General features: G+C 35.2%; 2 protein-coding genes across 2 annotated transcripts; one reads left to right on the plus strand and one right to left on the minus strand.

Moving 5' to 3' along the window:
- Positions 1-3535: 3535 nt before the first annotated feature.
- On the minus strand, positions 3536-9072 carry LOC149078873 (S-phase kinase-associated protein 1). The gene is made up of 2 exons (XM_089241057.1): positions 8942-9072; positions 3536-4493 (listed from the first exon to the last, which is right to left on the minus strand). The coding sequence occupies exon 2, from the start codon at positions 4429-4431 to the stop codon at positions 3943-3945; it is 489 nt and encodes a 162-aa protein (XP_089097183.1). The 5' UTR covers positions 4432-4493; positions 8942-9072; the 3' UTR covers positions 3536-3942.
- Positions 9073-10700: 1628 nt separating this feature from the next.
- LOC149078874 (ADP-ribosylation factor 1) lies at positions 10701-20178 on the plus strand. Its single transcript, XM_089241060.1, has 5 exons — positions 10701-10962; positions 12997-13170; positions 14336-14446; positions 17316-17440; positions 19596-20178. Exons 2-5 carry the CDS (start codon positions 13023-13025, stop codon positions 19755-19757), a joined length of 546 nt encoding a protein of 181 aa, XP_089097186.1. The 5' UTR covers positions 10701-10962; positions 12997-13022; the 3' UTR covers positions 19758-20178.
- Positions 20179-20316: the final 138 nt, after the last annotated feature.

The following is a 20316-nucleotide window of genomic DNA, read 5'->3' on the forward strand; positions in this document are numbered from 1 at the left end:
TGGTTAGCGCAACAACCTCTCGATGAGCACAACAAAACAAGCCTGCCGTTCGGAATCGGCAATAAATTGTAGGTCCCGGTCTAATTGGCCCTCGCGCTCAGAAAATGACCGAGTTGCCGGAAAAAAAATAAAGAATCAAAACAATGCTACACCTTATTCATAAATAATTTATTCATTTACTGATAATCTAGTTCTTAAATCGATTATTCAACTTACCGCGAATGATTCGCACCAACAGTCAAAGGATACAAACACACACTTCGGTTCTACGAGAATCAGTTGCGGAAAATATGGCGCGTATTCTTCTTCTGGCGCGGGAGTCTTTTTCAGAAACTTCAGGAAGGGAATTTTTAGCCTTTGCAACTGCTGAATTTAGGAGGAGAGTGACGTCACCAGTAAGGTGGCCATACGTCCCGTATTTACTGGAACAATCACGGGTTTTTTCTGTTTTTCTGGCTGAGAAAATGTTCCGGTTTTTCACATTTTCAACGACGCCAACTTGACTTTTATTCTTCAAATCAACGATTAAAATTATCTTAAGAACTCACAGATTACATTACGATAATTACGAATGCAAATAAGAATATTTATTTCATATATTTTCATACTTTTTTTTTTTAATTCACTGCAATTTTTAGTTTGGTGTTTCATTTCCCTCGATTGGCGACTTTTCCTTGATTTTAGTGCGAGTTAGCACTTTTGCTTACTTTTAGCTGGGGCGCTTTTAGCCATCGAGCTTATATTAGAACCCCCTATATACACGCATATATTACTGGAGAGAGCATGACGTCAGCGGTCCCCGCCTTGGCAGTCTCAAACATCTTTCGTCGGAAGATCACGTGACTCGGTGGAAAAAAAAACACAATCCCCCGTTATTTCCTTATGGCATCCACAGGAATTTAAAACAATAAATGAAAGAAATAATTTTCCAGCATCGATGAGATAATTCCAAAATTAATGAAAGAGATAATTCCAGAATTAATAAAAGAGATAATTCCAGAATTAATGAAAGAGATAATTCCAGAATTAATAAAAGAGATAATTCCAGAATTTTAATGTAAGCGATAATTTCAGCATTGATAAAAAGTGATTATTCCAAAATTAATGAAAGAGATAATTTCAGCATTAATGAAAGATAATTCCAGAATTAAGGGAAAAAAAATATAGAATTAATAGAAGAGATAATTCCAAAATCAATGAAACAGGTAATTTCAGAACTGATGAATCCAAAATAATTAAAAGTGGTAATTCCAAAATTAATGAAAGAAATTATTCCAAAATTAATGAAAGAAATTACTCCAGCATTAATGAAATAAATGATTTAATCTTTTTTCATCTTTAGATGGTTCCCAAATCCTTTTTTTTTAATCTTCAAAACCCAATATTTAGAGACCGAACTGTACATTTCTATGAGGAAACGAACTTTGTTTTCACCCAGTCACGTGGTTTCCTTGCATTAGATGTAGCTGCCGTCGCGGCGGCTGGATGCTCCTTACAGTAATACAAGCTCGATGCTTTTAGCATTATTTTTGGCGATAATTGGCAATGTATCATATTTCGAAGCCCAATTTCACATATTTTTCTCGAGCAAATATTGTCAGCCAAGCCACCAGGCATAAAATACTTTTTTTTCTCCCTCCGAAAGTATTGCTACCGAACGCTATCGATACAAAGGCAGATCGATTTTATCCGTCCGATCTCGGGCATAACTAACACCATCTATAGCAGAAGGCCTCCGCTGCGATCTGTCGACTTCGCTTTTGATGCTGGCAGGGTAACCATTAGGGGCACATGAAGCTTCGCACCCGGGCGGCAAGTAAGCTCGAGCCGCCCTGAACTTATCAATAGGGAGAATTTTAGTTCAGGTGCCGACAAACTAGTGAAAGGTTTCCTCGTTTTTGGACGTAAGCATCAACTAACCCCCCTCGATGCTGATGTAATGAATGACCCCTAAGTCCCTGCTAATCGGGTGTTTGGATCGAGACTCGTGGCTCACGTTCTGGCCATGGCCCCCACATCCTGTAGCTAATTTATAGCGTGAAAAAACTAAAATGATAATCGTCCCGGGCCCTGTCAGCCCCCACATAGGGAGTTCTGGCTGTGAGTGCATTTCAACGACCCATCTCGGAAAGCTCCTGCGTGAGACTTTCAGGTTAAGAGCCCCCCCCCCCCCCGACTTATTGCAACCAATAACACGTCTGAATTTTAATCTAGGACAGTCTTAGTCAAACCAACACCAGCTATAAAGTCGAATCCCGTTTTAACAAATACCTTACGCTATTAGTATTGAAAGGGTTAAAAATCTGACAACTATACACAAAGTAACTTTCAATGCATTACAACGACGCACTTGGTTCCCCTAATGAAAAAGTGAGAAATTATTTCTTGTATAAAGCCTTTAATTCTGCGCTGTAATTGTATTTTGAAACTATTAATGGATGTTGTACCAACATCAAATACAGTTGGCACGAAAAGTTTCTCGTTTGTTACTAGAACTCATTAAATTGGGGTGAAGGAATAAAAATGTGTAAATTATTGAGCAGCAACATGCAAGTCAGAAATGCATCACGATAGATGAAACAACTTGTGATTCATCAATGTCACGTCAAGTATAAAATGATTGAAAATCGTATTGACTATGTTGTTTCATGCACAATCAGTTGATTCATCTATTGTGATGCATTTCTGACTAGCATGATGTTGCTCAATATATATAATTTACACATTTTTATTACTTCACAAATTTAAGAGTTTCAAAAACAAACTTTTTGCCTGATACAAGTGAATCAAGGAAGCCTGTACAATATGCCACATCAAGTTGCCACGAGACATTACTTTATCAAAGAGGTTAGTCCTCGTAAATAACGGGACTTTCCATTGCAAGTAAATTTATCACTGAAGTTAAATCATACTCAACAAGCTTTCATGTTACATAAACACTGATTTTTGGTTGCAATTTTTTTTGGCTATTAATAAAAAAAAAAACTTATACATTAATTTTAAATTCAAAGATGATAAAATATACATCCTTAATGGCTAACAAGAGAAAAAATTGCTTGGTAAGCATAATTAATATTTAAATCAAATTAATGATTTTTTCACATATACCAAAAGCACACCAAACTATCATAAAAAAAAGCTATAGATTTGCAGACCACTACCAAAATCATTTCGGAAAAGCATATATCAACAGTTGCACCATACACACACACACATCTTCACAAGTTTTAACTTTGTATAAATCCTGCAGGAAAATGATGAGACATGAACATGAGTAACATATTGGCTCTCTTCTTAGACGAGCATCTTTCCCAAATTTCAAACCAAGGACTAGACAAATCAGGGAAAAAATTAGGTTCAAGCAAATTTATTCCGAAGTCAAGCATTTCTTTATATTTCTGAAAATTCTATATCACCCTTAGGCTACGATTAAGTAATCATACATAGAAAATACAGATTTCATTGCTGAGGCAAGGAACCTGCCAAGCCCTGCAGTAAGCCAGACAAAAAAAAATAATAAACCATTAAAACCAAATACAGAAGAAAAAAACACATTTTATTTATTTTCCCCAAAAAATGAATGACAACTTCACACACAGCTTTTTATTTACTCTTCGAGAACAATTTCAGCAAGTGGGTTAAATATATTGGATTGCATCCGCAAAAAAAAAAGGGTGAGGGGGAAAAATAAAAATGTCTTCGGATATAGTCTAATTGCCTTCTAACAAAAAGGAAAAAAAATACAAAAGATACAGCTTTTTTAACATAGTATTTCTTTCTTATCAATAGCAACAGTTTCTCTTAATTTAACAGGTTTTCTTTTTTTTTACTTTGATGTGAAACTCGTAAAATACTGTACAATCAAAACAACCGAATTAGCTGGAAAAAAAACACATACAAGGGATGACAAACGGTGAACAGATAAGGGAAAAAAAATCCTCTCTACTTTTCCTCGCACCACTCATTTTCCTTGCGCACTTGCTCCTCCTCACTAGGAGTGAAGTCATTCTTGATGTTGAAGGTCTTTCGGATCTCTTCCGGTGTCTTGCCCTTGATCATGTTGGCAACCGTCTTGCACGTGACATCCAGAAGTCCCTTGATGTCAAGGTAATTAGCAGCCAAGATCAACTCGAACAAGGTGCCTTGGTCAACTTTCAAAAAGTCGGCATCCCAGGAGCTGATGTCATCGGTGCGCTTCTCTTTGTTCTCGTCATCCTCGGGTGGTGTGGGATCATCCTTGTGGTATGTGGCCCACTGTATCACCTTCTTCAGGATGGCAGAGTTAACATTTGGAAGAGGAACCACCTCTTGCTCATCGTCATCCATACCCAGATCTTCAAGCATGGTCTTGATGGTGACCGAGGCTTTGGCAATCTCAACATCCACCTCGAAAATCTCCCCATCGGAGCTCTGTAGCTTGATGTTAGGCATCTTTCTTCTCGTCTGTAATATGAGCAATCAGCAAAACAGATGTAGCGTAATAAGAAAACCACCTGAAACAAGAATACTATTCGTTAATTGACATAGGCACAACATAAATATCTAGAACAAAATTCAATCAACAAGTATCAGAAATTGAATCTTGCAACTATAGAACCTTGATTATCCTAATGCAAAGGAATAAATTGAAATTCAGCAACAAATGAACCCTCCCTCCCCCACAGATGTATTATCAATACGAGTCCTCATGTTTTTATTCTAGAATCTTGGTTTCAATAACCCAGACAATATCAATTTATAACGCAGAGTTTTCATTCCGGAGTCATGGTTTTTTCAATATAACACAGCAAACTCCTTACTGGAATTCCCAGAGAATATTTTCAACCATAGATCATTTTATAATCAGAGGAGTTTTCCAGACCCTTTAGAAAATCCCAGATCTGAAAAACGGACCCTTCACAAAATAAAAAATTTAGCATTCAATTCATCTGATATAGATTAACTAGATTTCGCTTCCCATGAAATTACTTATTTTCACAAAATTAAGGGAAATTTTAACAAAAACTGGACCTTACACACAAGTTAGAGAAACCCCTGATAATATGTTTCTTCATTTTAATCTTGATCCCGCATTGGTGCCTATATTGCCTGGAGCAATTCCAATCTCAATATTTCACTCGGTGTATTATAGCTGCCAACTTTGGGGATTGAGAATTAGAAAAGCTTTTGCATTGATCCAAATTTTGTACAAAAATATAAAAAGGGATTTTTGAAAACGTTCTAGGGATTTTCATTAATCAAAGTAAAATTGTATGGATTTTTCCTCTTTTAAAAACATGACATTGTGCAAACCATTGCCAATGCACACCAAATCACCAATCATCGACAACCAGTAGGTTAAATTACCACTCTTAAATCAAATGTCGCCATCAGACCTGAAATGAGACATACAGGCTGACTGGAACACATGGTCAGGGCTGCAACTAAGGAGCAGGAAGGTCTGGTACCTCGGACACTGTTCTAGAGGAGGGTGCCGAATTCATCCTTCAACTGTACCTTAACATTACACAGTGGTCCCAAAATGTGTGCTAGTCCCCAACTGACAAAGTATTTAGTTGGTGGTCAAGACAGAGCATAAATTTGGGCAGCATAAAGTATAATCTTGGCAGCTATGATGCACAAATGTTTTTAACATAGTTTATCACCATTTTCCCATAGTTTTTTTTGCTGGCAGTCTTTTTAGTTGTTGTTTCACTCTTGGTAGAGTTTGTCACACTTTATTTTTAATTTACTTCTTTCTTTGGCAAGGAAAAAGTCAGAAAACATGACTTGTCAAGGAAGGGAAGAAAAAAAAAAATCAATATATCCGATAAGTTACCAAGGACAAACTTATTTCTCTTTCTTTCCGGAACACTTTCTATGCAGGTGGCACTAATTCCGTAGGGGTTTTTTTTTGTTCATCTGTTTTTTGAAACACCCTTCCATAATGGGGAGTACGTGGTCTATGTTAGTGTTATATTGCATGTCAGGTTGTTTTTTATTACTTTCTTGCATACCTGCCATTATATCTGGAGTTTTAATCCTGGCTGTTTTTATTGACCAAACCCAGAGACTTATACCTTATTTAAGTAACAGGAAGGACCATTGTTAATTTAAAAGTCTGGGGTTTTTTTTTATAGGGAATATTTCCCCCCCCCCCATTAGGAAGGCGCCATTTACCTGGGTAATTATTTATGTTCAAGAGCTCTGGATTACAAATAAGGGTGGCGTGTAGATTAAGATACCTTTCAGAAAGTCACCAATGTGACACCTTGGAAACATCTATTTCCCCTGTGCTTGCCTGCTCCAACTGGATTATGCTATCTTTGTCTGCTAGGACTTTAAACCTGCTTAGTGAAATAATGTTGATACCGGGAGAGTTGTATGTGTTAGCGATTGGACTGAACGTTTTACGCTCTATTGTATTGTTGAACATTGTTCATTTTGCTTTCATCATGCGTTGCTACATATTCTGCTCAGTCACATTTCAGCACCAATTTTACTCTTTTCCCCCCATTGTTGACTGTTTAACTCATAGTTTCCCAACCTTTTTTTATCCCATCACCTTCTCCAGAAATTTTTTCTCACACCGCTTCCCCCCCCCCCAACACAATCTAACCCATAAGATCCTATGTTATACTTGTAGCTTTCTACCGCCCCCAAGGGTGTGTTAACGCCCGTGTTGGGAGTCACTGGTTTAACTGGTTTTGTTGAACCAAGGCCCTAACAAGTTCAAACTGCACAGAATTTATTTTCCAAGTAAATTTTAATTTTGCAATTTTTTTTAAATTCAGCAGTACCAGTCCATTCAAATTCAACTCCATCGATGTACCCGTGAATTTTGCTTTATCAAATAGATTATGACATGCGTGTAATATATGCAACAAGGATTTTTGATTTCTAAATTGGATTATTAAAGTGCTATAAAGGAAGAAAAAAATTAACAGGTGAGTGAGAAAAAAGCCTTTTTTCATTTCCATTCTATGTTATGCCACGGGATGCACCCATAAAGGTTTATTAAACTTCATTTTCACTAGAAACAATTTATTGTAAAAATATAACACTTCTTCTGTTTACTTCACGAAACAATATTTTTAAGATTATTTTTCAGCCATGCATAGCATGTTACAGCCTGAATGCCTTTTCATTCGGCCGGCGGATGTGTACCACCAATCTCTGGATTATGACAAAGTTGTTCCAGGGAAAGGGGAATGACAGTTGAATGTGTCTCTAGCCTTTATATTGAAGTTAACAATAGTTTTCTTTTTGCTGTAGTGTCATTCCCCCCCCCCAAAGGACATTGCAAGTTTTAACGTTTTGAACATATGAAGGGGATATGTTGCTTCACTTTCAATCCCCTTATTTAGTCTAAAAGTGTTTTGTTTGTTATTGTTTTTCCTGTCTTTTTCGTTTTAACCATGGCATTATCCCTTTGCTATTTTTCCCCTCTAGCAAGGGAAATGGCAATAAACATGACTGTTTAATACGATGGTGCAAACGGCAACATTTCCTCAACACTAGTGGTTGGCATCATCAGAACTTGGCAACTTCTCATCATGCTTTCAGACGTTTTTCTCAATAAAGGAAAATAATTAATTGTACTATAGCTATACCAAAAATGAAAATTAATTGTTTGGGTTAGAAGATGCCATCTGTTTGAGTTAGTTCTCAACACTAGTGGTTGGCATCATCAGAATTGATAAAGTTTTATCAATTCTCCTGATGATGCCAACCACTAGTGTTCGGGAAACGGTAAGAACCAACTCAAACGGATGACGGTCTTCAAACCTGAACAAACAATTTTCATCAAATGATGGCTGCGAAAATCTTAACTATTTATATCAAAAATGTTACACCATTTACCAAAGATAAAATGAGTTTTCGAAACCACTGAAAGAATGCAAACCGAAATTTTCCAACAGGTGAAGCATACCACAGCTCTATAACAGGGTTTTCCTAGGAGTAAGTTTTTAGCATTGAGTGTAACGTGAATCGCCTAGCTCAACATGCAGGCCACTCACCAATAGGAGAAACAATATTTCCCTACGGAGCACAATATGGCTCATAGCAGTGCGTTATGTCCAGTGTGATTGGCCGACTGCTTTCAAAGGAGACAAACATGCAGCAAGCTGCTCATTTCGCCAATCTTCTCTTCATGTTGGTTTCTTTTTTTTCTTCACACCCAATCACGCATGCAGCAGAACAGCTGATACGCATGATGAAGCTACACACTTCAACAGACGCAAAAGGGTCCTATTCAGTTCACACAATGCAAAGAAGAAAATCTGCTCCTATGAAAATCTGACTTAAGCCTATATAAAAAGAAACTAACCCTACAAATAAATTCTAATAAAACAAAGTGAAGGACAAAAGTCGAACATTAAAGATAACAAAAGGATACCAGGGAACGGCACAGGCCTACATTACCTTATATATTGGAATTTTAAAGCTACTATAGACAAAAATAAACTAAAAGGCTTAGGCTACTGAGTGAACTTACATGACCATTTGCATACAATATTCTATGACATTGAACGCAATATATACACTATCTACTTATTGGGAAGAAATCGAGATATTCACAGATTTCACAATATGGATATTCAATGTGCAGTTCTTACATAACCATTTCTAAAATTAACACACACGTATCACGAAAGTGAAACAATTCGCCATCGTTATTTCCCCCCCCCCCCCCCCGAGATAGCCATTTTTGAATACAAAATCTCAATTGTTTCTATAAACTCATCACAATGATCAAGAAATCAATTAAAGATGCAAATAATACAGCAAGTCATTATCTTTTGTTTTGCGCATAATGATAAACTAAATACTGAAAAATCGAAAAAAAAAAAACAAAAACACATCATTCTAATACATGATTGATCATTCAAATATTTGTATTACAAATTATTTTCGATAAAACTCAAATAAAAATGAACGGATTCACGATCCAACGAACCTCTGATTAATTCGATCTCGAATTCTTTTTGCAATTCCTTTCTGCAGCTTAGAAAACAATAATGGCAGATATGTCGCCCAAAGAAAAAGGCTGAAGAATGTCGTGTTGCCAGGCACAACGGAGAAAGAAGTATTTCTACTCTTTTTTTTCCTTCTTTCCTGCTGCACAAGTCCCGTGCGATTTTCCAGTTTGAAATTTACGAAATTATTTAGACATATTTTACGTAATTTTATTATATCAAAAATAATTAAAATTCATTAAAAATTTTTTGAATTGATAATTTAAGTCTGTATTTACATTTTTTTTTTCGTGTTGAGGTATGGAGTTTTTTTTTTGTTGAAGCTGTTTTGTGTCTACATATAAGTTCTCCAATAAGAGGCCGTGTCTTATTTCAAAATCGAAATCAACATATCAAAGAGACTGTGAATGGCGAAATCCTGACTTCAACAACTTCCAACTTTATCCAATCAGAGTACTCGATTTTGTTAAGATGTTGGAATGACATTTTGGGATTAAAATTATTCTGATTGATGAAATTTAATTCAATTTAGTTATTAGATTTCTACAATTAATCTAAATAATTCTTATAGAGCAACTTTTCAATTCAATTGAACAATTTGTATTTAATAAATTATCCTATTTGGAAAACTTTATTTTAAAACTTTTTAATCATTTTAATAATCGACCGTATGAAGGAGAGATTATTTTTTGCATATTGTGCCGAAGGGAATCAAGAAAGAAAAGTCTACTGGGCTCTGTCCAAAATCGAACCGGAGTCCTCTTGCACACCGAGCAAGCGTTATGGGAAAACAACACGGAAAACTCAGCTTCACTTATTTTCGTACTGTGGTGTGCAAACTGAAGTCGGTAGTAGTTTCGTAATACTCGTCAATGACCGGCCCCAGATGGCAGCAGTACAGACATAAATACAGACATAAATAAAGACTGATATCTTTATGCACTGTGGTGTACACCACAGTGCGTAAATAAGGAAAGCATGGTCATCTCTTTCATGGCCCAAACGGATAACGAGGCTAACTAGCTTGCAGTGAACATGTGCTTGATTCCCGGCGACGACCAGGGATACGAAGGTTTTTAACAACTACTGTTGCGAAGATTAATTTTTTTTTGGGAAAAAAAAAATCAACTGTCTTCGGGGGGAGGGGGGTTAATCCACGTCCATGTACGGTCCTTTTCAGTGCACACGAGCTCCAAAAAAAGGATTGCAAGACTCATTGTCCTTGTAGTCTAGGGCATTCACTCGGAAAGTGAACGGGCATAGGTTCGATTCCCCATGAAGGCAATTGGTTTTTCTCGCTTCCAAAAAAAAAAACATCTTTGCATCAGCCAGTTGTTAAAAACCTTCACAGCCATAATATTCATAAAAAAAGTCCATCCTTTTACATTGTTTCATTAGCACATGGAAGCAGAATAAGCATAACTTTTTTCTACATTTTTTAATGCTTAGCAAAAAGGTCTTTCTTCTCATGCGGCGTTCAATTTAAATTCTGTTTTGTGATCGTTCATAATATTTCAACCAATTTTTGAATAATAAATAATTTTGAAAACTTAATTTAAAAATTCAAGTGATTCCAATTTTTTACTTCGCAACATGAATTTATTTCAAATAAATGCATCAATCCTAGACATCGTTTTTTATCAGAATCTCAAATTATCTACATCGAAGATATTAAATCCATTGTGAGTGGTCGCGGCGTCATCCCAACGCCGAGTTCGTCCAATGACAGTGCGTTGCATCAATGGATGAAATCACAGAATGAAAATGGGATTGATGGAAAAAGAATTCTTCTCATTTGAAAAAAAAATCAAATAATAATTTATTTAGTATTTCCAGTGAAAAAGTTGAAAATTTAATTAAAAAATTAGAATAAATAGATATCGGATGAGATAATTAAAATAAAAATTACACCATGATGACTCGAGTGATTTGGCAACAATCCAAATGTTTCTTTCTTTTTTTAATTTGCTGCAATCGTAGGAGTTGGGAGGTGTAATTTACGGTATGGTAAATTCCATTTTTCTTAAACATTCCCTTTCTCAATTATGAAATCATAGTTTTTATGTGATTTGTGAACAGGTTAATTAAAATTTGTGATCGTAGTAACGTGTATTAAAATCTTCATTTAAAATGGAATTTGAAAATCCCTTTTCCATCATATGCTGGGAATATATATATATTTTTTTGACGTGATCAAAATTCGATCCGGTTCACTTGTTGGGAGATTTGAATTTGACATTAAATTCGCTTTGACATTTGTTGCTAATATGCCGCTGGTGTTGAGCCTATTAAATGAAAAAACTGGTCTCTATTTCTTGTATTAATTTTATATATATGTATTTATTAATGCGGAAGTACTAGTCGTGTACCTTTTAAATGAGTCAGTCCAGCTAGGTTTAAATCGCATCTAATTGACCCGTGGTTCGAAACCCTGCAGCTGCAACGGAACAACTGTAGTATGATCCCCTTTTTTTGGAGTTTTTTTCCCCTTTGGCGAGAAAAACGTCCAAATGCATGAAGAGAAATTGCCGAGAGTTAAACGGAGCACTACTCTTGAACGTATTTCTCGCCAAAAAGGGGGAAAAAAATCCCCAACCAATCCTAGATGATCAACGAAATAAGTATTGGGATAATTAAAAACCACACATATCCTCGTTCATGTTGTCCTCCTCTCTGAGCACAACCCGCACCTCCTAAAGATAGAAGGCCTCTGCAGTCTGCTTGTGACGTCAGTAAGGTCCATTTTCCCTCAGAATATTCAGGGGAAAAAATTCCCTGCTTGTACCAGTATCATCGTTGTGTGGAAAGGAAATGATTGGGCTTAGAATTGGCGATTTCTATGCCCCACATCCAATCGCTATGCGGTATTTGTGAGCCAATCAGGAAGATTCTACGCCAAAATAAGAAGAAACAAAATAGGATGCTGTGTTTCAAATTGTGGCAAACTTGCTAGGTAGTCTGGATGATGTTTATGGCAAGCACTGCGGAAGCCTTCTGTTTCTAGGAGGTACTGGCACAACTCGGGTCTATCGCCATGGGCAATTTACTGCCTGGTGAGTTGTGCCGAAAATGTAAGAACCTAACAGTCTGAGTTAGCAATCTGAAGTGCTGTTTCCCTATGAAATGTTCACGTTCCCATATGGAATTCCCTAATAGTATCCTACATGTTGGAATGTTCGTGAATGTGTTTTGAACCTAATGTGAAGTTTGTGCGTACTGCTTGTTGCATTGCTGCCAAATGCCATTTATTTTTCAAACTGTTAGTGAAGGATAAAGTTGGAATGTATGAAAAAAAATTACTAGAAAAAAGCTTGTTTGACACGTCAAACATTTTCTTCAAATTCTGTCGAAATTGCATTTTTTTTGCTAATTGAAAGACATTTTCTCTTCAGAAACTTCCCCTCCCCCATTCTTTACTTGTCAAGAAAGAGCACTAATGTGATGTAACTTTATTTTTTTACTGAAAATCCGAACATACAGACAGCACAATGTTTTATGGTGCATATTGGTGTTACAACAATTGCTAAATCCTTCACAACATACATTCTGAATGGCTTTGTTGTCTCCTTTATTCAAACAGAAACAGATCCTGTTTCCCCTTTTTTTTCCTTTGTCTCTAAAGAAGAGCTCTAAGTCGTCTTTGGATTGTGATTTTTGAAATGGTGACAAGAAATGAGAAAAATTGTTTTTGGATTGTTGGAAAAATACTCGTTATATCAAGGAAATTTATTCATTAAATAGAAGTTTGATCTATATTTTTACCAGAATTTCAGAAAAAAATAAGGTAAATCGAATTTGTTAAATCGGGGCGAGATTGTATATTAGTTTTAAGATTTTCAATAGTTTTATCGAGTTAAAATAATTTTTTAGCTGGTTAAAACCAGTTTAAACCACTTTTAGCCAGTGACCTGGTCGAAATTTGTTTTAACCACCCAAAATTACAACCCTGTTTGCAGTTCATAGTTATTGCGTTTCAAGTGATGATATAATGTAACTTTTATTCTTTCATAAATGCGTGTAGTTTTTTTTTTTCAAGGTCTGTGTTCAAACAGAAAGTGAAACATGGGGAATATATTTGCGAACCTTTTCAAAGGACTTTTCGGCAAGAAGGAGATGCGTATTCTTATGGTTGGACTCGACGCTGCTGGTAAAACCACAATATTGTACAAGTTGAAGCTCGGGGAAATTGTTACTACAATTCCTACTATAGGTGAGATGTTGATTCATGAAAACACACACGTGTCTATTTCTTGGTATTCGCCATAATTTACTGTGTATCATCTGTGGCATACATGTTCAACCCATGGGCCAAATTTGGCGCTCAGAGTTATCTGACATGGCTCCTGACCTCAAACTTAATTTAGTATAAATCAACTAAGCCGGGGCTTGACAAATCAGAAAAAAAATTTAGGTGCCAATCAAGTTTACTTGGAGCCAAGCATGTTTTTTTACCACAGGAAAAAATGACTTAAATGGTTTTTTTTTTTTGACTTTCTGAGACTTCAAGAAAATTTTGAGTCATTGCTAGACTGATTTAGCACTCTCATATATAAAATTTTAGGCGCTAATACAGATTTTCTAGTTGCCATGGTGACCTGGCATCTGTAATTTGTCCAGCCTTGAGATAAGCTTCACATTACCAGGTCATTTAAATGATCCCCAGTAAATTTTCAGATCACTCAAGGGACTCACAGTGCAGTTCCAGACCACATAGGCGACCAGTGATACATTTTCAGATCACGTAAGTAACTTGTGACCCAGATATCTCAAGTGATTTGTTGTATATTTACAAATCACTTGAGTGATTTGCAGTACAGTTCCAGAGCAATTCAGGAGCACCCGTGGTGTATTTCCTGATCACTTGAGTGACCTGCGATGGCACTGTTCCAGATAATTTGGATAGTGCTCGAGTGGTAAGATGCTCGTCTTCCACCATGAAGGTTACTGTCAAGGTCCATGGGTTCAATCAAATCTGGGGAAGAACAAAAATATGTTCTTTACCTAACTCAGCCTGGGGCGACCACCGATAGATGGCGTCTACATTTACCACCGAAGTCCAATGGTTAGAAATTGTAGTATGGCTATATGACCAGAGTTGGTGTGTGGTAAAGTAGTAGAGATCACTTAAATTTCCTCTGCGACACGTTTTGATACCAGTGGAGTGGCCTGCACTTTTCAAAAGGTTGAGCGCCCTTAATTTATGAGATATACATAAAAGGTTGTTTTCAATGTTTTGTGGGCAATAAAAAAAGAAAAAAATTGAGGGGATTGTATTTCTCACTTAAATAAGCCTATTGATTTATTTTCTACTTATTCAGTAAAATTCTGGAATTTAGAAATGTTTCCTTATAATCATTTACTATATTTCTTTTCAGGCTTTAATGTTGAAACTGTCGAGTACAAAAACATTAGTTTCACTGTTTGGGACGTTGGTGGTCAAGACAAGATCAGACCGCTTTGGCGTCACTATTTCCAAAACACCCAAGGTTAGTCATGCTTCCATTTATTTATGGCTGATGAGGTAACATGCAGTTTGTCTAATTACAAATGTTTGATTTTGTTGATGATATTAAAGCTTTTTTTTTTTCTAAAGATATTTCTTTGTTGCAGAAAAGTATTCATCTCCATTTCGTACTTGTCATAACGAGCTCAAAACCTCACCAAACATTTCTATTCATGTTACATAATTTTTACGTTCGGGGTAGTCTGGATCAATTTCCCATCATTTTATTGGGGTATATTAGTTATAATGATTAAGTAGTACTTCTATTAGTCCAGTGCTGAACAAATCCCAGGCGCCACGTTGCCATGACGACTAAAAAATTGGTATTGCTTAAAATTTTCTTCGTGTTATCAAATTGCAGGCTGAGAGCACCACAAAATGTTTGGAATTTGTAGCAATGTATCTGCCAATGTGAAAGAGGGTCGCTATGCTTGAAAAAGTCAAAAGAGGCATTGTTTTACACCTTTTTCTCGGTGTAAAAATTTTTTGGCACCTAGGTGTTTTGTTTTTATTTGCTCTATATTAGTGTGTGTATTTATATCGAAGGGAATAAAATGGGAAGTGAATTGATCCTGAGACTAAATTCATTCTTTAATAGTACACAAATGATGAAATGTTTTTTTTAATAGGATGAGGAGCCATGAGTTTTTTACATGATGCTTCTCGAATTCCAGTGATTAACGCCATCGAAATGCTATGTTTCTCAATTTCTAGAAAAAATTCTATCATCCATTGAAAAATCTTGCTGAGATGAGCTAGAGCTAAAAAAAAAGTTCTTCCGTCAAATCAAAAACTCTTGCTAGTTATTTAAAAAGGGGCTTGAAAAATCCCAGGCCGCAATGGAGGCTAAAAAAATTTGTACCTAAAATTTTCTGTATCTTGTTAAATTTTAGTCTAAAAAGTGTTCTGATTTCTCACAGTGTGTCTTTGAACATGGGAAGGGATGATTGAAAAGGAAATTGTCCTAAGGTGATGTCTTGAAAAAGTTTTAAAAGAAATTACCACTGATTTTACTCATTTGAAGATGCACAAAAATATTTAAAAAAATTTGCGGAATTATTATAGGTCACTAAGAAAATGTAAATATTAATATTTTGAATGCCAATAGAGGCCAAGAATGGATTTAAAAATTCTGCAACCCTAGAGTGTTAAAATTGATGTCATTCAAGCACCACATGATCAAGTACAGCGCAGACAAAGAGAGAGAAAAAAGTACACTAAAACCCCCTCTTTATGGACATCTCTTTCAGATGTGGTCATCTCTCTCTTACGACCAAGTAATTTCAAACCCTTGATTTAATGGTCACCCTCTTTTACGGAAAATTTTTTTGTCCTGCTGGTGTCTGCAAAAGAGAGGCGCATGCTGTACATATCTCGTTTGTAAGGCATAGAAAGCTGGAGGAAAAGAAAGTTGAGAAAAAAAAAAGATTTTCATAGATAATGTTAAAAAGTTCAAGAGGCGATAAGTATCCAACTGTTATAATTTTTCAATTTTTTTTTGTAGCTTTAATAATTGCATTCCTCACAATTTTTTTTATTTTTATCTGTTTCTGGGTGAGATGAATGTACTTAAATTTTATTTGTTATTTTTTAAGGACACCGTAGGACTCTTCTTGTAAGTCAGAGGAAAAGTTGGAAAATCATTATTTTCTTGAGGGAAAAAAAATTATGCTTGTGTGGCTCTTAAAAATTTGGGTTGACACCTAAATTATTTTTGATATGTTGTGTCCAGAACTTATGGATAACCAAAATGGTATTATGTAAGTTCTATCCTTTCCAAAATGATTTCGTTACATCATTTAGCAATTGTAATTTGGCAGGGCTTAGCGAATCCATGGTGAATAAATTGATATTTGCGTCTGAACTTCTGAATGTATTTCCTGAATTTGAGTGTTATTGGCAAATTGTTTTTGTAACTTTGTCTATGTCATCTAACAACATGGAAAGAAATCATTAAATCCTGAAAAATTGTTTTGGATCACCTTTTTACAAAAAAAAAGTCTGGCTCTCTTCCGAAATCTTACTGGCATTTAATTTTTTTTCTTTTGATTCATTTTGGCCATCCATCTAGTTAGAATTCTATTATTAAATTGAATTGTAACAATTTTATGTGAATTTTTTTCACCCATGTTTTTGGTTTTCAACCTTTCAAGGCTTTGTTTGGAAAAAGGAAACTATTCTGAGTTCTTCTGTTGGAGCAGAAAAAACTCTTAGACAATAGAGTCTTTAAGCAAAAAAACCACTTGAAATTTATCCTAAACAGTAGACTATTAAAACATAAGTGAAATATTCATGTTAGTTTGTGAAATTTCTTGTTTGGTTCCAATTGATTTGAGACAAAATTAGATGCAAACAGTTGATGATGACATATTTGCAATGCTCAGATCAGGGTTTAAGCTAGATAAAAAATTCCTATAGCAAAAAATCGAAAATGGGAAGAAAAGCTTTAACAAATTGCTATAATGCTAATGATTTATCGTTGGATGCCCTCTTGTTTCGTACCTCCTGTATGCATTTTTGTGAAAGTGGCTACTATTTCTTTTGCATTCTAAGATTTTCTTTCACATTTTGCAAAAAAATGCGACCATAGCTTAAACCCTGGCTCAGATAAGAAAGTCAGTGTATCACATGTACATGTGATGCTAGTAGCAAACATTTTAGGGATGTTATGCCTTCTAGTCATCCATGATTATCTGCGAGGCTATAATGCATTTAATAAATACTAGAATATCATTCATAAAAATTTGTATTTTTTAAAATTTTTTTCGTTTTTCATGGAGTCAGTTTATTAATACTTGAATTTATTATTTTTGCACATTCTTCATCTCAGTGTGTTTTGTGTGGTTTTGCAGGCTTAATTTTTGTGGTTGACAGCAATGACAGAGAGAGAATTGGTGAGGCAAGGGAAGAGCTAATGCGCATGTTGGCTGAAGATGAATTGAGGGATGCAGTGCTCTTAATATTTGCTAACAAACAGGTGAATGATTTTTGTGCAATTAATTTTTAATTCATTATCTGAAAGAATTTTGTTTAATAATTTTTTTTTGGATGGGGGCGGAGACGATTGAATTTTCTCGTTTTTCACTCTATTTGACTTGCTTTTCAAGGGAATTTAAAAAAAAAAAATCCTTATCTGTGTATTATTTTTATCATCATTGTTTTTTATATTGTTTAGATTTCAATTTCTTGATTTCCACTCATAACCTGTGGATATATTCGTTCAAGATGATGTTATGTTAATCAAACTTAAAAAGTTCATTTATGCCGTCTGTGATTTCTAAAAAATTTACTGCATGCTTTAATAAATCAATGTATATTTGTACTATACTTATTATATACAGTAAAATCATGGATAATGTTATCATTATTGTTATCTTTGCCGCAAAGTATGGAATGGACCTATATCATGAAAAATATTTAATTTATAGTTATCACAGAATTGTGGTTTATGTTTCCATTTTTCTTTCTCGTGAGCATTTTAAAGCTAAGGCTGAACCAGACTCATTTACCCCCTATAAGTTATCGTTACACCAACCTGCAAGGCCATGCAGGATGTGTTCATTTTATGGTCACTATGATCCATCTGCATGGGAGATTATTTTGTAATGCCCTTCCATGAAGAGGCAAATGTAAGGTTAAAAAAAAAAGCCCCTCCTCAGTTCTCAGTCAATTTTTTTCAGTTGACCAGATAAGATTTTTTAATTACGATGCGTTGTATGTAATCTTTGACACATCAATAAATTGTGGTTTTGCCAGAGATGCCCAGTGGGGGGGAGGTAAGGAGTGCTTACATTTTTTTTTTACGACAGAGCCTGGGCTTTTCCAGTTAATCAGATACATATGAAACTTGCCATACATTAAAAGATGGAATGGAGAGTGATTTGCAAATCCACATGAAACAGCTCTATTCTAACTTCTCACTATGGCCTGAATGAAAAAAAAAGGTATCTGCTAAAGGGGGGGGGGGGTCCCATTTCATAGTTGTATGATGAAAAAAATTATAACGATTCTGTGGAATACAGCAACACTGTTGAGCATTTTGCAACTAGTTTTATAGGGAGAAAAAAGAACCTGCCCTGCTTTTTCACCTGAAACAGGATTTATGATCATCCTAATCCTATTAGCTTTTGGGTTTCTTTCATATATGTGATTATTGTTATCAGAAACCCTGAGTCTGGATGTGATCGATTTTTAGTGGTGTACACTATTTTATCTCAATACTGAATTTGACCTGTGACAGAAAACTTTTGTAGGTTTTTTCCCTCTCTGATGTTTGAACAGTTCAGTCACATATTTCAAAAATAATTAGCAAATGCATTTTGCATAGAGAATCCCCCTTGTGGTGAAAAGTGGAACTTATTTTATTTTTTTTGCTCCTAATTTCTTTCCTATTCCTTTAATCAAGACCTTCTTAAAGTTTCATTGGTTTAGGGGCCTGTAATTTCCTGTGCACTAACCTGCATATGCAAATTGTGTTACTTTGAGATGAAAATTTCATTCATCGCTAATGAAATCTTAAGAAATAACAATGTTACTCGCATGTATACACCATCTACAAATCTTAAAAATTACTTTTTTATAAATTGATTCCAAGAATATTTATATATATTCTAAGTTCTCACGAAAAAAGTTGCAGTTAAGATTCAGGGGCATATAATTCACAATAAAATTCCTGTTTTTTTAAATGCATAATCTATTGGTACACAAGAAAATACAGTAGTTATGGCTGTAGACTAGCTTGAAGCGCATCAACTTTATAAGCATTGTTGTACCCCTTTGTCAGAAAAGTTTTTGTCAAGGATGAACTGGGTGTCAAACTCATGACGCCTCTAAACATCTTTTGGTACTGTAGGCAAGTATCTTATCGACCTGACCTGCACCCTGCACATGATACAAAACAATCAGCTGCATCAACTAGTTCATTATCATGAGCCACTCTCATTGAAAATTGCAAGAAATTAAGTATAATTTATTAATATCCATGATACTCTACATGTATAAGAAACCTCCCCTTCCTACTTTTTGGGCCCAGTTTTTAGCAAAAAGGTGGTTCCTTATAGACATTACGTGTATACGGTATATATGCAATGCATATGTATATATATATATAACTGTCTTCCTCTTGATTTTAGGATTTGCCAAATGCTATGAATGCAGCAGAAATAACTGACAAATTAGGCCTCCATTCTCTAAGAAATCGTAATTGGTATATTCAAGCAACTTGTGCAACAAGTGGTGATGGTTTATATGAAGGTCTGGATTGGCTCTCCAACCAGTTAAAGAATCAGAAGTGAACAGTGAGGACGAGAAGACAAAAAAAGGGCAGAGATGGTGGTCAGAAGTATGAGGTCATGAACACTTGTAATAAATTCATGCTTTTTGTTTTTTATTATTTTGATCTTTGAAAAGCACATTGTTTCTTTTCCTCCCAGTTTCGATTAAAAAAAAAAATTTCTTTTCCTTGTACATCTCGTACATTGTATGTAAATGTTAGTTTTATACATCTCTCTGTTATGTATATTTATGCGTATAATATATATATTTTGACATTTTGATAGAAATTTAGATATAGTTTTTTTTTGGCTTTTCAAACACAGTTCAAGAAGCATTCAATTCAGTATGTACAGAACGAAAAGTTGATCGTGTCAACATGTGCTCTCCCTCTCAGTATTTTAATTGCAAGTGCTATCAATAAAGAGTTGTATTTACTGATAAGCGCTATCCTCTTTTCTTTGAGTGCCTTAATAATTTCTTGCTTGCTTCCATTTTGAGATTCAACAATTGTTCATGTGTGTGTATATTACAAAAAAAAAATATCATGAAACAGACCCCATGCTTTTGTGTGAAAAATGC

The sequence above is a fragment of the Pholcus phalangioides genome, unplaced genomic scaffold (genome assembly GCF_987345545.1).
Source record: "Pholcus phalangioides strain wild (caught in Gottingen) unplaced genomic scaffold, Ppha-v1.0 ptg000013l_1, whole genome shotgun sequence".
In the NCBI taxonomy this organism is placed as follows: Eukaryota; Metazoa; Arthropoda; class Arachnida; order Araneae; family Pholcidae; genus Pholcus; species Pholcus phalangioides.

Bases quoted from the DNA above. Each gene is read 5' to 3' on its own strand.
- LOC149078873 (XM_089241057.1), bottom strand. From the start codon at position 4,431: ATGCCTAACATCAAGCTACAGAGCTCCGATGGGGAGATTTTCGAGGTG.
- LOC149078874 (XM_089241060.1), top strand. From the start codon at position 13,023: ATGGGGAATATATTTGCGAACCTTTTCAAAGGACTTTTCGGCAAGAAG. The intron at 14,447-17,315 runs GTTAGTCATGCT...GTGGTTTTGCAG, and splicing joins CTATTTCCAAAACACCCAAG to GCTTAATTTTTGTGGTTGAC. The intron at 17,441-19,595 runs GTGAATGATTTT...TCTTGATTTTAG, and splicing joins TAATATTTGCTAACAAACAG to GATTTGCCAAATGCTATGAA.